This window comes from Zeus faber, assembly GCF_960531495.2.
Source record: "Zeus faber genome assembly, chromosome: 19".
In the NCBI taxonomy this organism is placed as follows: Eukaryota; Metazoa; Chordata; class Actinopteri; order Zeiformes; family Zeidae; genus Zeus; species Zeus faber.
In genome coordinates this window covers 20,374,765-20,392,820 of record NC_137206.1, presented here as the reverse complement: position 1 = coordinate 20,392,820, position 18,056 = coordinate 20,374,765, and the positions used below count along the sequence as shown (strand labels likewise).

Sequence of the window (18,056 nt, the reverse complement as noted above, 5' to 3'; positions counted from 1 at the left end):
CAAAACAAGAGGAGCCGACGACAAACCCTGAACACACGGCGTCCTCCCTGTCGACCAGAAGGTACGAAATGGCAGTCGCTCCCTTTAAAACCACGGTGGAAATAGGCGCCAGCAGTTAAGACAGACAGACAGGCAGACAGACAGGCAGGCAGTCGTTGTTTCCTTGTTGTCGTCGTGATTGATCGTGTTTATCGGCTGACGATGTGGATTGTGGATGTGGCGTTTGCTAGTGTTAGCCCCCCCCATTAGGTGTCCGCTCGCCGCCTGACCGTAATCCTCCTGCGTCACAGTTTTTGGTTTCGCTTTCATCGTCCCGCTTGACAAGAGGCAGATGGCGGAGGAAAACGTCGAAGCGAAGTTAAAGAACCTCCTGAAACAAGAAAAGATCCAGCTGTGGAACCCGCCCTACACCAGGGACAACAACGAGCCCGGACAACAACATATGGGAGTAAGTAACATTAAAATTGTTTTCGCTTGAACTGTTTGTGTACTCGCAACTGTTCAGAGTCCCCGGAGTATTGAACTTATTTTTCTGGTGCGGTGGCTGTCAACCCTTTCCAATGCTCAAATACACTTTGAAATAAAAATCACATGCACAAAGAAAATAGTTAAAAACAAAGAGCGCCTCCCACTTTGAAAGCAACTGAAGGGGGCTCCTTTGAACATTGCAATAACTGATTCGATCATAGTGTGGACAGGTGTGGAAGTTTGGACTAAATCATAACTAACTATACATAAAAATCTTCTCATTCTGGAGTCAAAGACACAGTCTAATCAAATGTGGTCCGTGGCCTAATGATCGGCAAAAGTTTGAGAATCATTGTTCTATAACATTATCTTTCCTCATGAAATTGTATGCATATTTTCAACAAAGAGTAGCTCATTTCAGATCAGGACCTATTTAGATTTGAAACTATTCTGTGACATTTCCCTGTTGCAGAAACTCGCAGAGCACTATGCTCCTTTGGTGGGCTTCTCGGTGTCAGAGATCGGGGCTGCGCTCGAGTCCATCAGAGCCCAGGCGGTGAAGAGAGGAAAAGGCAACAAGACCTACAGAGAGACCAGTGTGGCCACGCTGGAGCTGCTGATGCCAAGAGACGGGAATAAGGTAGTGTTGTCGTGATGCTACGCTCGTATCTATCTATCTATCTATCTGTAAATACAAATGTAGATCCATAGTGTTTATTGCTTTATTTCTCTACTTAAAGTCCCTGTAAAGCCACAATAAATATGTGTTCGGGAGTTTTTCACACCACATAAAAATGTGTGGAAAAAACCACCCAGCCAAAAATGAAGTCAATTATATAAAATTGTGTTTCAAAATCGTGGAGGGAAAAAAAGGCAGTTCCCTCTGTTCTGGGATGCTGGGGGTGTGTGTCTGCTGAAGACGCTGAAACCACTCCCAATCGCGGGAGGGGCGCAGCCTCCCCCAAGTGTCAAATACCCCTAATCCAATACATAAATATACAAATTCAAAATCAGAAAACCAATGACAAGCTGTTTATTGTTTCATTGTTTTGATTTTGTTCTGAAGTTAAAAATAGAACATGACAAAATCGGATATTTGTTGCAGGTAACGTAGCGGCTCCCCCAGCTCCGTGCACTCCCGGGGAGCAGCATGGAGTTGGCTCCTTGTGAGCCCGGGGAGAACCCCACTGTCCGGGGCACATGGAGCTGGGGGAACCACCACGCTCCGAACGGAACGGAAATGTAAATAAGGAGGCCGAGGTTTTATGTCCATTCTGGAATCCAGGGAAGATGCATTTGCAGGATGAAGACACCAGGCTGTAGTAACTCGCGATTGAGCGGGAACACCACTGCCACTCTTGCCAAATATGGCCACTCTACGTCGTTGAGCCATGATTTAGGCCTGCCCAAAAAATATGGAAAACAAAAATGGTGAGAAACAGTTCAACGGTCTAACGCCACAATTCAGTACTAAATTGCTTCACAGTCTTTACACGTGTTTTCAGCAATTACTTTTGAACATGTATAATGTGTTTCGAAACACATCTCGGAATTTCTTTTACAGGGACTTTAAAGAAGGTAATCTCGTAAATCATCACCTTATCGCAGCACGTACACTCTTAAAATAACTGTAGGCTACTTACCAAATAAAAAAATTGGCACCACATATTTTTGGACGTACATGTGGCGCTGGGCCCACATGACCCATAGCACTTTTTTAATATCAAATATGACATTAATAACTTCATTTCGATTTCTCATACAATTGCATTACCATGTCATTGTTATGAAGGATGCCAAGAAGAAGAACTACCTGGAGACCAGGCTTGACGTGCCAGTTCAGGAGATCATGGACAGGTAGCCCACCCTTCTGCCTTTACCCATAATGCAATTCTGTTGATTTGTGTGGTTTTCTTCAGCAGGGCCCTCTGTTTAGCAAGTTTTTAAGATCACACTGACCGCTTCACACACAAGTCTTTGATATTGTTATTTATATTGTATAATATTACATTATTACTGTTAATCGTGATATTATTATATTATTATTATGAATATTAGTAGTGCTTTAGTTACTATGTCATAAAATATATATTTGTAATGACTGTCTTCATTAGGCTTGGGCGATATCCCAAATTTTATATTGCGACGCTGTCCTGCCAAAATATCACTATACACAATAGTATCATTGTTGACGGGGGGGTGACGTAAAAGTGCACGGTTGTGCATGGCGCTTTTTTCGTTTCATTCAATTACAATAAGTACATCAACAATAAAAACACTCTGTACTACTATTATTATTATTATTATTATTATTATTATTATTTTATTTTTATTTTTTGAGAAACGGTAAACCTTTATGCCGGATCGTGGGGAACCGATCACTTTATGTCACTCCAACTATGAAGTTGCTCGTGGGCGTTCACATAACGTGTGCGTGGAAAGGATCTCCCTTTCACCATGTGTACAGCCACGCCCCGTACACAGACGAGCAAGCGCACAGACGCTTGTTAGGCATGCAGATTTGAGAAGATCTTAACAGATCAGACGCGCAAGCGCCAACGTTTTGCGAGTGCATTCCGTGACCAACCGAAAATAAAATGTTTGTTTGTCCATCCATGGTGGTATGATGTGCAAAGTTAAAAAACAAAATGTGATATAAGCAATATATATACATTTACATAATAGGCAACATCGTTTACAATAGTAATAATAATTATAACAATCACATGGTGAAATTACATTTATTATTATTATTATTATTATTATAATTATTATTATTATTATTGATATTGTTATAGTTGTGGTAGTTGTTGTACATTTCATCCGGTGCTTTTAAGGTGGGTGGGAGGGAGGACAAGATGATGGCCGTTGATAACATAGCAGCATCAAACAATCTCCATTCATTGACGAAAAAAACATCCTATATTACAGTGTATATAAAGTTATGTTGTTGGACATATTTTACTACAGTGAATGTCATCATTAAAAACAATAAGAGCCACTCTCATAATGACAAAAATATTAAACCTATTGAGCAGCCACGTGAATTGACTGTAGCCGCAGCTTATATTTAAATCACTGAGGCAAAGAAAAAATAAAGGTATAAAAGTAATGTTAAAATACTTACATTCTCTAGCCACTGCAGCAATGGCTCCCCAAAGCCTTTGTCATTGTGCAGTGTCTGTAAAACTCAGAACTTCAATCGCAAAGCTCTGTGTGTGTGTGTGTGTGTGTGTGTGTGTGTGTGTGTGTGTGTGTGTGTGTGTGTGTGTGTGTGTGTGTGTGTGTGTGTGTGTGTGTGTGTGTGTGTGTGTGTGTGTGTGTGTGTTATATATACACACATATATGTGTGTGTGTGTGTGTATATATATATGTGTGCGTGTGTGTGGAATACATTTTTTTTTTTTTTTTTTTTACCTATTTTGGGATTCTGTGTGGTGTGTGTGTGTGTGTGTGTGTGTGTGAGCGTATGTACTGGTTGATATGTGTTGGCACCTCTGTATAACAATTATTAAGTATTTTTTAATATTATTTTAGTAACTGAAGTAATAACCTGGAGCCGCAAATGAATGAATGAATGACCATCCGTGCCGCGCATGCCACTACATTGATATTATTGAATATAAGCCCAAACCTAGTATTCATATGAACTAGTTTTGTCACTGTCTCACTTCAGCATGACTGTAAGATAAGTCAAGATTATTTGTGCAGCCCTTTTGTCTCAAAGGTCTTTGCGAGACATTCCTTACTGGCCCCTGTTCACATGTTCTGTGCCGAGCACCTGTTCACTGTTGTCATTTTTTTCCAGAATTGCAGAATGTTACGGCCTCAAATACATCAAGCTGATCCTGAATGGCAAGACCCTGTCCACTGGTGAGTGTTAAGCATTAATGGCTTAGCAGGTGAATGTGTTGCAAGGTTACCTGGGGGCACAGGGAAGTTGAAATGAGAAACACTCTCTAGCCAAAATGTGAAGCAGCCTACAGATGTCTGTATATGTGTGAATGTTTGATGCATGACAGGGCAGTACCTTTGACATATATCCAACAGAATTTTCCAGCTGAATATCCAATTCAGCTTCTATCGAGGTAGTCTCACAAGTCAAGACTTTTTTCAAACGTCTGATAGAATTTACATGGAATCTGCCCCTACTGGAAAACATGAGCAGTGAAACCATAACAATAACCTGCTTATTAAAATGTGGCATGACTAAAAAGAACCCACTAGAAAAGGACTGCTGGGATCCCAGATAACTATCGAGGCAATTTGACTTTAATTAAAAACAGAATTGACGGTTAAATTTTATGGTTCTCTGGACTGCTGTTAAAAGAATGGAAAAAAACAAAAACATAATGCCGTTTTGAAAAATATATTTCCTGCCAATCAGAAATCTCGTTCTCTCTATATTTCATGAAATTAGATTTTCTTAACAATAGAGGGAAGATGTGCTCAAGTAAATGATCTTCAGAAGTGTAATGTGCATGTAAAGATTTTGGAGGTTGGTACTTCTTTAAGTAGTTACATATCGTCATTGAGTCTTCGTTTTCATGTCTATTCATTGTGTCATAGTATAACCGAATAATTTCAATTGTATCCACCGCATTGAGTTAAAGTCGTGATATCTGTAGTCAAAAACAAGTTTTTGGTTTTTGACTACATTTAGTTGGCCTTGGATCCCATTGAGCTTTATCTGCATTATTATTATTTGTTTTTATTCTGTTTTCATTTCTCCATACTCAAACTGTTACGGGGACAACTTTCAATGAAATGAGTCATTGTGGGAGTTTCTTTCCAGACCAGCGTCTGGACCAACAGGGTGTGAAGAACAACAGCAAAATGATGGTGCTGAGGGTGAGCGAGGAGGACAGGAAACGACAAATCACAGAGGAGGAGAAGAAGAAGAGCCAGAACGAGAGCATCCAGAGGACCAAGAAGGGATTTCAGATTTTGTCTGAAAGAGGTGTGTGTGTGTGTGTGTGTGTGTGTGTGTGTGTGTGTGTGTGTGTGTGTGTGTGTGTGTGTGTGTGTGTGTGTGTGTGTGTGTGTGTGTGTGTGTGTGTGTGTGTGTGATAATCAGTTCTGCCAAATGCAGACCTTGTAGCCATTTATAGTTTATGTTTTCACATAATACAATGGTTTATAAAGTAAAGGCAGCTTTATTAGTCTTCATATTGCACATGTTTAGAAGTGGCTCTTCCTGTTAGACATAATATCTTCCTTCCAGATGGCAGTGAAGACCCAGAAACCACTTCCTTTCTGGAGATCGCTGACCAAAAAGGAAACCCTCTCAAAATCCCTCACAAAGAAAAGAAGGTAACAACTCTGTGCGTGCGTGCGTGCGCGCTTTGAGTGAGTTGAAAAACCAAGTACAATAAATAGTGACAAAGTCATTCTTTGCCCAGGCTCTGATCCTAGCCATGGGTTTCCATGAGACGGGCCGTTCTCTGATGAAGAGGAAGCAGTACGACAACGCTCTCTGTCACCTGCTGCAGGCCGATGACCAGTTTGGGTAGGAAGCCAAACTTAAGCTCCGCCCCTCTAAACTGACGACGATGATGTCATGGAAACGGGTACCTTCTGTCTGGCTGTCTGTTCTCCCTCAGCAATTGTAGTAAACTGGGTTGCATGCATGTGGCTGTATCTCCAAAAAACTGTTGTCAGTTCGATTTGAGTTTTAGATTTGAGTAGATTTTCTGTGGCTTTGTATACACTTTGGAGAACAATTAAAAGGCATACGCCTAATACGGGATTTAAATGGAGACTTGCATTTCATGTGTCCGCTGGCTGGTGAGCTGATCGTAACACTTACATCCCTATGTGTGTTCATGCAGATGTTGTGGCTCCGCCCTGCTCACCATGGTGGACAACTACGCGGTTCTTCAGCTGGACATCGTGTGGTGCTACCGGGCTCTGGAGGCACTGTCCTGCCTGGACGACGGCAAGATAAGGCTGCAGAAGGCGGAGGACTGCTTCCAGCACTGCTACGGGGAGCAGCAGCAGAGGCTGCTCATGATCAAGGTGGCTCAGCAGGCGCATGTTTCCTCCGTTCTGTGTCGTCGAAATGTTGTTTGTTTCCCTCCTGCACCGCGGTCGAATCCCTTCTTCCAGCCTTGTTAAGTCACCCTAGTGCTCTGCAGCGCAAATATACATATTTTAAATTGTACAAAGCAAATCAATATAAACATGAGCTAAGTTGTAACATTTGCTCTTTAATAAATTAGAAATGTATGTCTGACTGTTGATACAACAATTGTGACTAAAACTGGTTAAGGAATATTGAACAAATAAATCCTTAGATCCATATTCATTAATTTGCTCCCAAACGCATATACTCCCTCACACTCAATTATGGGCTGTGTTTCACGCACATTTGTGCATATTTGGAGAAGTAATTGACTCACATGAGCGCATTATTTATTTTAACTCATCCACCCACCCCACTGACATTTACATTGTGCGTGTGTGTGTGTGTGTGCGCGCTCAGGGGAATTGTGGCAGGGAGGAGGCGCTGTTCCTCAGACTCTACCTGCTGCAAAGTCTGCTCTGCTACATCGATGGCAACGACGCGCAGGCAAGACTCAAGCTGCAAAAGGTAAAACGACTGTACCTGGACCCTCGACGATGTACCTCACACCAACTCCTATACATTATAGACATTATAGGTTGTTTTTCTTTTTGGACTTACTGGACAGCATATGGCACTATAATGTGCACCCTAATTAAAATATAGTTCAATTAGATAGGAATAACAAAATAAAATGAATTTAGCTTTAGAGTTGTAATTTTGTGTCGTCTCCACTAGGTGGAGTCCTTGTACGCCCGTTTGAGTCTGGACTCTGGTAAGATGGCTCAGCTCATGGCTCTGGGCTTCAGTGAGAAAGAGGCTCGCCTCGGCCTCAGAGCCTGTCACGGGGACCTACAGGAGGCCGCCATGCACATCACTAACCGCAGACAGGTGGCCACACACACACACACACACACACACACACACACACACACACAGAAATATATTATTCACATACACATTACCAGCCAGAGAGAGGAATCAAGATCAGATGTAGAAAACAGATCCAGTGGTTGTGGAGAGAGAGAGAGCTGAGAAGAGGGCGTGCGAGCTATGTTGTAACAGTGTCTCATCCACCAGGAGCGTAAGGAGATGAAGGAGAGGGAGGAGAAGAAGAGGAGCAGTAGGATGGAGGGTATCGCTGCTCTCACTGAGATCGGCTTCTCCAGGCGAGACGCTTCCAGCGCCCTGCACCAGGCTCAGGGCGACGTGGACAAGGCGTATGCCGTGAGCGCCCGTTCGTCTGTGTCTTTTATTATTTTTCAGTAGTTGACTTAGTCGACACCAACACACCACGAAACTCCGAAAAAAGACAGGAAGTTCCGAAAGCACAAGATACAATACGATGGATCGAGTTTGCGAAGTTGTTTCTCCGTCTCTGTCCTTTATCCAACTAGATCCTGATGGAATCCGCCCAAGATGCCATGCTGACCAATAACAACACAGAGGACGCCATCAGTCCGCAGCTGGTGGAGCAGGTAGGGCGTAGTGAAGCAGAAGGTGGACACTGCCGCATTAAATCCAAATAAAATTCTCATTAAAGTTCCATTCTTCACATCTCTGTTTGACCCCCCCAGCTGGTGTATTTGGGCTTTGAGAGGGCGGTGTCCGAGACGGCTCTGAGGTTGACGGGCGGCGACGTCCAGTCAGCGACTCAGCTCTTGCTGGACAACCAGGGCTTCCTGTCGCCGGATCTGCTCCCCGTCTCTCCCTCCTCGTCCTCCTCTTCCCCAGAGGAGCCCAGCACCTCCTCCTCCTCCTCCTCCTCCGCCTCCTCCTCCTCCACCAAGTCCACAGGTTAGACACACACGCACCTCTTACTGTCTCATAGACACAGTTGTTCCATAAATACAGGAACGCCTAATTCTCTTTTACACACATTTTTGTATCACACAAAGTTAATTTAATACCAATGATTATACATTGTTAAAAACACACAGGCTCCCAAACTTTTCTTATACTCTACTCCATACTACTACGACTACTACTACTTACTGCTTTACTTATTTTCTTGATTTTGCTGCGTGTGCAGACACAGACACTGAGCTTGTGAACGAGGTGCTGGAGGACATCTCTCGTCATGAGGAAGACTACCTGGACATCACGCTGGAGGAGGAGACGGAGCTGATCGACACCATGAAGACCTACCTCAGCCGTGGCTTCACACACAGCGCTTAACAACAAACACACACACACACACACACACACACACACACACACACACACACACACACACACCGCCTTTTTTGAAGCAATAACTCCAATAGCTCCTCGCCCTTTAGGGGCGACATCGTCTCGATTGATCATGGACCAGTACAATTGCAGCACTAAGCGCTTCAGAATAACAGTCTGGCTAGGATCAGTTGGTCTCCGGACCTGCTACACTTTTACCCACATTTCTTGTTGTGGATCCCCCGTAATTGTGTTGGTTTTTTTTTTGTGTGGCGCTCAAAGCTTGTACAGAGATAAAAAAAAAAAAAAAAAAAAATATATATATATATATGTATATATATATATATATATATATATATATATATATATATATAGGTTTTTTTTCAGGAATTTCTGATTCTTCAGTTAAACTTATTTTTTCATCTAGTTTGAGTTTCTTGCATTAAGGCTTCTTATTTTTTATTTTCAAACTTAAAATTGTTATTACCAGTCGGGAATGTGCCGAATGCATGTTGTATTGATGCCCGCTTTGCGCATAGTGATGGTTTTATTTATGTTTTTAACCTAGTTTAACTCAGGTATAGCTCCAGGTTGTGAGGACAACTGGGCCTAGGCAGACTTTTATTTTGAAGTTGATTCATTGAGCGCCCTGCAGATTTGGTTACGGAAGATCCTAGCCACTGGAAGACATTATTATTCTTCTTAGTCAGTAGTTAAATGTGGCATTGAAGGACCTGCACTATATGTACAAATTTGGTGTCTTGGAGGAACCATTTTTGGGGTTTTCCCTGAATTAGGATTTTCACAAGGAATCCTGAAGCTCCTGTTATGAGAGCACAGATTTCCTGACGCCAAGTTGTTTCCTTTCAGACCTGGAGGATTCCCAGCCTTTCTATACAGCGGACAAATTATTTGAAATTTAGTATGATTTCCTGACTATTGTTTTCCAAATTCTAATACTTAATCACCTTCAGTTTTGTTAATTTTGAATGCCAATTCATGTTATAGTTCTGATCAGGTGGTGGAGGAGTTTTAAGTCTGTTGAATCCAGAGTCAAACTGTGGTTGCTAAAAAACTGCACCCAAATACTGTCGTTTGTTGATTTCATTGGGAATTCCATTTGTCTATTACTTCTTTTTTTTTTTTTTTTTGTACCATTTTGAATAGTAATAGCAGGTCTCACACTTATCCTCATGTATGTCATCGCATATTTGTGTTTTACCAAAGGGACGGAACGAGATTTGTGATTCAAAAGATGGAGAATTTTTTTTTTTTTTTTCTGACGTTCTGACGTTTACTCGCCAACTCAGTGGGATGGCAGCCATTTGTAATTTAATTTAAAGTGAATCACCTGTTTTGTTTGAGGTCATTTAATTTGAATGTTCTATTTGGATCGATGTTGCAGCGGATAAGCGTTTTAGATGTTTGAAGTTTCAGACTTTTATTTGTTTGTTGTGATCTCAAGGAGATTTGATCGCCAATATCTTTGAATTTGGGAATTCAGAGACGCCTTCAATTATTCAAGCTTCAGGTGCGTCGGAATTTGATTGCCTATTTTATAGCTTTGGTTGATTTGAAGTCATTTGAATTTTGAAATAATTTAGTAAACGCATTATTTGGAATGTTATCTTTCTTCTCGTGAGTGTGTTGTTCTGAAGATTTTGAAAGGAATAACTCACTCTAAATTATGATTTTTAAAGGGAAGCTACCAATCTCCTATAACCTGGTTTGTGGTCATTTCCCAGTGAGGTTGGGCTACTTGAAAATCCCAGTCCATACTAAACCAAATGAAACCCAACCTTCAAAAAACAACCCCTGACACCGCAGCACACACAAAACACCAGAGACAAGCGCAGTTTGATAAAAAAACATGTTTTCGTGTTTTGTGTATTTTTTATTCTACATCGCTAGAGTTAGAAAGGTCTCAGTCCTTGGTAGGGGGGAGAGGGGGGCGTGTAGGTTCAACGTCGTCGGGTTTTCGAAGGCGAGAGGCAGCAGTTTAGAAGTAGTTGACGACTCTACGGATGGACTGGATGTTGGGGTTCTGGGCCTGCCACTCGTTGTGGCTGCAGTAGTCTCCTCTCTCCACGATGTACATGCGGCCTCTGAAGTTGGGCTCCTCGTACATCACCCAGCTGCAAAAACACAAAAGACACGGGCGGTTCACATTCCAGCCTTGATACTGAACATGATTGCGTGCGCGTGAATAACCCGGTTGTCTTCTGTCTGGAAGTGAGGGGCGCGCTTGCGGTCGTGTCGGTGGGCGGTCGCCACACTTACGCTCCGTCTCCGTAGACCTTGACGGAGTTGATGCAGTTCTTGGACAGGCCGCGGCTCTGCAGGAAGGGGCAGTCGTCGCAGATCTCCACGCACTGGCCAGAGAAGTTGCAGGCCTCAAACAGCTCAATGCGGTAGTGCTCGCCGTGCTGCGGTTGAGGAGGGAGGGGGCAGATATTGGTTAGATGAACCAGATCCCGCAAAGCACCAAAGGTCCATGTGCAGTGGGAGACTTAATAGTACAGAATGCAGCTTTTCATTCTACCCCTTCGTTACACCGGATGACTTCTACTCTGAGCCCTCCATGTCTGGTTGAAGATGTGCTGGTCAGTGAATTTAACTTGTTTAATGAAAGTTTTAAAGAAAGACCTGCAGTGTACATCATGCTCATCCATGCTTAATTGTGATTTTATATTACAAAATGTGTTTTCTATCCGTGTGAAATTGAACGTCATCCTTAAATTTCCAGCTTCATTCGGAGAAAAAACACTTGTAGGACGGACCATCTCCATCCAACTTAATTAGCCCAGAATAACTTCTGAAAGGTGTCCATTTGCATGGATATCCAACCAGATTTTACAAAGTATACCCACACAAGGTGGTATTTAGTTCAATTTGACCCATCACCTAAACAGAGTGTGCCACACTGCTCCAGCTGGTCAGGATACAAGGTCAAGTTTTTTGTGGCAGGTAACGCTGATGTCTTAAGGAGCTTAATGAATCCCTGCGAGCCTCTCCTAAAACCTTCCACCTCCCCCACGGTTGTGTCCTCACCATGCGGATGGGCTTGCAGGAGCCCATGTGGTCATTGTGGGAGTTCCACCTCTGGAACTCGGGGTACTCTCCGTGCTCCAGGATGTACTGCTGGCCCTTGAAGTCGGGGTGGTCGAAGCAGATGAAGGCTCCGCTCTCCACTCTGATGGAGTTCACCCTGGACACGCACACACACATGCATTAATCATTATTTTTACACACTAGTTCCTGTGTAGGACTGCAGGGCGCTGAAGCCTAGCCCGGTTTACTCCAGGTTTAAAGACCTGGATTCGAGGTGAGTCCATTGGATGTCCTGTTGTGGTAGCAGGGAGGGGGTTAAGGATCTAAACTCTAAGGGTTTTCATAGGGATGGCCACGCAGGGGTCAACCCCATTGTCCCAACAGATTTGGGTCATCGCTCTTACCTGTTCATGAAGCCACGGTCCTGGAAGTTGTCACAATCTCCCCTGACCTCCAGCTTCCTGCCGGTGAAGCATTTACCCTCATAGAAGGTGATCTGCAGGACGGACAGAAGGATCGGGGGAAAAATGAAGAATCGAGAAGTGAGCCTGACCTCCAAGGATATCTGGCTTAGGTAATACACTCTTCTCTCTACTGTGTCGTAACGTTAACAGATGTGGTTTTTCAGTCGGCAATACAAAAGCAACATGCTGGACTAGATACAAACTTAACCTTAAAATGTGTATCACATGCTGAGAATGTCACATGACTTCAGTCAGATTCAAGACACCCATATAAACCAAGTTGTTCTGATTCGACCCTGACTTAAACTCTAATTAGTCAAAATGCCTATTTTAAAAACATTTTCCCACTTTTCCATACTTTAGAATCACTCACAAAATCACTCGCAAAATCACAAAATTCAAGAATTTGTGATTTTGCAGGATTCTTCCAAATCCTCTCTTTTAGTTGACCAAATAAAACCCACATATCCACGCCAGAAGGTCTTGAATTGAATTTGGATTTGAAAGTTATGTTTGTCTTGCCTTACAAGGTACTTTGTTTGCTCAGAAAGATTGATTATATCGACAAATACGATTAACTATGTGTTTTGAGTGTTCAGTGGTCCTGAAAGCATTAATACAGACTCTTAGACAGAGCAAAACTGTGTGTTGAGTCCCGCAGAGCCTTTGCCACTCACCTTTCCAGAGTACTGCGACATTTTCACCACTGGATTCTATCCAAACAACCACACACTCAATGTAACTGGAAAAAATTGGACACCCCAATATATATGGCCGGGAGCGAGCGAGGGGTCAGCCCGGGGCTATCGCGAGGCCGAGCAGAGACACGGGGACAAAAGGCGAGCCTCTAAACGTTCTGCTGGCCTGGGCACTTTCCCTTCATCACACGGCTCTGCTGATTCTGGGGAATTGTGTGTGTGTGTGTGTGTGTGTGTGTGTGTGTGTGTGTGTGTGTGTGTGTGTGTGTGTGTGTGTGTGTGTGTGTGTGTGTGTGTGTGTGTGTGTGTGTGTGTGTGTGTGTGTGTGTGTGTGTGTGTGTGTGTGTGTGTGGAGGCAGAGCTGCATCACAATGGAATGTGCTTGTCCTGGGTTTTACGGGGTCAATGATACTGCAAAGACCAGGCTTCTGTTCTGAAAAGACATAGACACCAATAACATACCTGAGCGCCATGTTGTATACAGTGCTATATATTGATGTCCAGTAGACTTATGATGGCAAACCAAAAATTCACAGATGGAAGTGAGGAAATATTTATCAAATCAACATTTTGAATCGATTGTAATAGGTGATATTAAATCTGAAATGATTTTATTTCCATTGTCAATTGTTAACTCGAATCTACTGAAATGAGGCCAGAATGTTGGGTCTATTTTACTCTTTATATGATTCTGACGGTTACTTGAGTAGAGTTGACAGTTTAAACATTTTTAGAGGATTAAACCCCAATCTATTGAGAATGTTGTTTTTTTATGTGGGATTTTACAATGCGGGGACAATCAGCGAGTTTTAACAGTACAGTACATTTTGTCATTCGCTAAACAAAACACATTGGCAAGTAAGAATTTGTTCTTTCTGAACCTACATCAATGCCAACACAGGCAGCTGCTGAGTGAGTCAGGGAGGAAATGAGCTGAAAGTTATTTGTGACCTTTGCGGTTAAATGGAGACATGCAACGCCTCATCGCCTTTGGGTGCGGCATCCCTTCACTATATCCATGAGCACATGGCGGGCCAATGATAAGACACAGTCACGTTTCTTTTCTTTGATTCCTCCTAATTACATTGATCTCATCTCACCTCCTGGAGGTCTGAAAGTCTTGTAGTTGTAGGATTTAAGGATCTGCGTCGGCCCTGTGATCTTTAAAAGTAAGGCTGCGCTGGGGTCAAGGCCAGGATCAGCCGTGGTCCCTTGGGTGTACTGCCTGAGCTCTGTGGGCCCTCTGGTGGCTAATGTAAGTCATTACATTGGCTTGTTTTGATAATGAAACAGGAGACAAGATACAAACTTTGTTTTGAGATGGTCCAAAATGTAGCAAGCATGTAGTTTTTGGGGGACTCAATGTATCCTCGACAAAGAGCTAATGCTAAACTCAATACACCATATAAATAAGAAATAAAAACGATATTTGATTGTGAAAAATTGTTAAAATGTTGTTTACTTATTGTACGCGTCCCACCATGTCCAGCAGTTTCACCTGGACACGTGCGTCAATAAGTGTAAATAAATGCAGCCTAGATTGTTGGTGCTTTCAATCCGAGTTTCATCACATGACACGACAGCTGGACCAGCAAGGCGTCTAACTGGTAGCCATGGTGATGTGTGTTTACTGCTCCTGGTAGTCCCACGGTTTGTTTACCCATTCATTCATTTATTCATTTGGTACTGCTGCGGTGGGACCCATTTGGAAAAGCACCTTATATAAAAACAGGAAGTAGTCGAGGTTTCTGTCCACCCGACCCGCTGTGTCGACCAGGTGCAGATAGAACTCCTGACCATTGGCGGTTATAGTCCTAGTGAACGCTTAATCAATTGCGATTAAATATCTTTATATTTAAATAGCTATTACAACACGAAAACACTCAGACTTAGTGCTTTCTATTGTGGGGTCATAGGAGTCGACAAAGTGTCCTTCCACATAATGAATGGTGAGGGAAGATTTTCCTGGCAACAAACACACACACACACACACTTTAAGCATATACATCACAAACGGAACATTTTTCGATTGCAAAAAAAATCAATGATGTACTTTTCTATTGTCACCGAACGGAGACAGAGTTTCAGTCCTGCAGCGTGATTTAAGGTGACATAATATGAATCCAGTGTTTCTCTGGAGGTCTACATGCCTGGGAGCAGAATGACAGGAACTGTTTATTCATGGTATCGTCAAGCGTTTTTATTTTATTGTATTTATTTATTTATTTTCAACCTGTGCTGTCGGCATGCTGGGCATACAACACAGAGTATTTTTGTGCCATTGCATCTAGGACAGAGTTAGTCTGCAAGTGGAGTTCAAGTTCTCAACCTGAAATGCAACTCTTTATTCATTATTAAATCATCAAGAACTGCTGCAATAACTCTGTCCTGTGGACAGGCTGACGAGGAGCACAGTTCTTTGTTAAAAAGAACCACCGGCAATAACCCTCTTTGGGGAACCATCTTCCCGTGTTTGGGTCTATAAACAACTAATCACTACTCCAAGAGGGGCAGAATCATCACGGGTGAGACAAATAAACAGAGAAACAAACAACAAAGTGTACATGGAAAAACATAAACATAGAAACAAACAACAACATGTACATGGAAAAACAAACACAGAGACAAACAACAACATGTACATGGAAAAACATAAACATAGAAACAAACATGTACATGGAAAAACAAACACAGAGACAAACAACATGTACATGGAAAAACAAACACAGAGACAAACAACAACATGTACATGGAAAAACATAAACATAGAAACAAACATGTACATGGAAAAACATAAACATAGAAACAAACAACAACATGTACATGGAAAAACAAACACAGAGACAAACAACAACATGTACATGGAAAAACATAAACATAGACAAACAACATGTACATGGAAAAACATAAACATAGAAACAAACAACAACATGTACATGGAAAAACAAACACAGAGACAAACAACAACATGTACATGGAAAAACAAACACAGAGACAAACAACAACATGTACATGGAAAAACAAACATAGAAACAAACAACAACATGTACATGGAAAAACAAACACAGAGACAAACAACAACATGTACATGGAAAAACATGAACATAGAAACAAACAACAACATGTACATGGAAAAACATAAACATAGACAAACAACATGTACATGGAAAAACATAAACATAGAAACAAACAACAACATGTACATGGAAAAACATAAACATAGACAAACAACATGTACATGGAAAAACATAAACATAGAAACAAACAACAATGTGTACATGGAAAAACATGAACATAGAGACAAACAACAACATGTACATGATAAAACAAACGTAGAAAAGTCAGATGACAACATGTATCAACAAAACAGAGTTCATTAAGTCCAGGAAAACTGGAACAGCAACTCAGCACGTGGCCTCTTCCTGTCATAGCTATGGCAGTAAATGAGGGAGGAAAGGAGGGGGATGCAACCAGGAGGGTGCTGGGGTGTGTTCAAACCAGGTGATGGTCGTGTGTGTGTGCTTGTGATGAGTCCGCTTCATCAGGTGCTGGTGGTGTGTGTGTGTGTCTGTGTGTGTGCATGCATGTGTATATGATGTGTGTGTGAAGTGTCCACCAGTGAGTGCACAGGACTTGTCCCAATTAGTTCTGGTGTATGAGGTCATTATTATTTCGTAGCGCCTCCAAGCAGCGGAAAAGGCCCAGAAGTCACCGCTGAGTCCAGCGGCCGTATAGACAACCCACGACCGCAGGAAAGCCCCGAACACCGAGAACCCGACCGTGGACGGATGAAGCTTTAGCGTAAGGTGCTTTTAAGTAGGCCTACATACATGAGCTTGTCAGTGACACACTGTTTTTTGTTTGTTTGGGGTTTTTTTTGCTTGTTAATAATACAACTTCCAATCAAATTAATTGGAGAATTATGCAGAGAATTGTCATTTTGATGAGTTAAAATAATATTTAACATAATATCACACACACACACACACACACAGGACATAGCATGTAGTAACAGAGGAGGGCGGTATTGAAACATTACCACTGGATGCAAGCTGTCATTAAAACGCAAGAAAATATTTATTCAAAACAATACTCAATATTAGCGTTATAACAAGTCTATATAGCTACTTAAATCTTTAAAGTATTGCTATTAGACACTCTTTATGAGACATTTACCCACAGATCGGGAACCCAACACGGCCATCCTCGTGGATTTGGGCCGCGCCCGATGGCCCACGTCACTCCCCACACAGAGGTCTAATTGACCCAAAAATGAGATTGGCCACTTACCATTATATGGAAGATGAACGGTGATTGGTTACGCTAAGGGGAAAAGGGGCGGGCACGCGTCAAAACGTGCTCTTTTAATCGGGCACTAATTCACTTGTTCTTGTGACACGGAGTTCACGGAGGGGGCCCAAACCCAACCCTGTGTGATGTCAATTTAACTTCATTATAATTAACAATTAATTATATAAAAATTAGAAATTATTGGTATCTATAGTGGAGGTTTGATATCAACATTTATTTAATTTAAGACGTTAAGAAAGGGTAGGAAGAAAATATTTTTTAAGCGTTCTTTCTGCTCCTTTTTAGACGTGTGCCTTTTTTTGTTCAGAATTTTCAGAATGTTTTCTTTATTTTTTTGTTTCTTTTGAAAATTTCTCGTGGTTCTTATCTATTGTTTCTCACACGTCTAAAAAAAAAAATATCAAAAATCTATCATTTGGATAGTATTGGGTCTTTATCTTCAGTAAAGTATCGGTCTGAACCAGTACATTTACAGTAAAAAAACAAAACAAAAACAAACAAACCATAAATATTATTATTATTATTGTTATTATTATTATTATTATAATAAATTATTTCTGGAGGTCTGAAAGTCTTGTCTTAGGTTAAAAATAAATGCATCAGCCATGGTCCATTGAGTTTCTTTGCCCTCTGGTGGCCAATGTATGTCACTACACTGGCCTGTTTTGCGAATGGAACAGGAGAGAGACATAAACTACAAATGTCACAGAGAAGATTTATGTGTAGTCATTATACTCAAGAGTGCATGCTGCTTCTTTCAGACCAGGGCCCGGAGAGAGTGTGTGTGGGGTAAAGAGGGAGAGAGAGAGAGAGCGAGAGAGAGAGAGA

General features: G+C 41.9%; 2 protein-coding genes across 2 annotated transcripts; one reads left to right on the top strand and one right to left on the bottom strand.

Moving 5' to 3' along the window:
* Positions 1-8,976, top strand: nub1 (negative regulator of ubiquitin-like proteins 1). The gene is made up of 15 exons (XM_080020516.1): positions 1-61; positions 291-448; positions 941-1,108; positions 2,261-2,325; positions 4,277-4,341; positions 5,264-5,428; positions 5,693-5,781; positions 5,871-5,977; positions 6,300-6,486; positions 6,953-7,060; positions 7,271-7,423; positions 7,613-7,759; positions 7,930-8,010; positions 8,110-8,329; positions 8,565-8,976. The coding sequence occupies exons 2-15, from the start codon at positions 332-334 to the stop codon at positions 8,708-8,710; spliced, it is 1,818 nt and encodes a 605-aa protein (XP_079876642.1). The 5' UTR covers positions 1-61; positions 291-331; the 3' UTR covers positions 8,711-8,976.
* Positions 8,977-10,703: 1,727 nt separating this feature from the next.
* On the bottom strand, positions 10,704-12,917 carry crygn2 (crystallin, gamma N2; the record flags this gene model as incomplete). The annotated part of the gene is made up of 5 exons (XM_080019841.1): positions 10,704-10,839; positions 10,985-11,130; positions 11,756-11,912; positions 12,160-12,251; positions 12,897-12,917. The coding sequence occupies 5 exons, from the start codon at positions 12,915-12,917 to the stop codon at positions 10,704-10,706; spliced, it is 552 nt and encodes a 183-aa protein (XP_079875967.1).
* Positions 12,918-18,056: the final 5,139 nt, after the last annotated feature.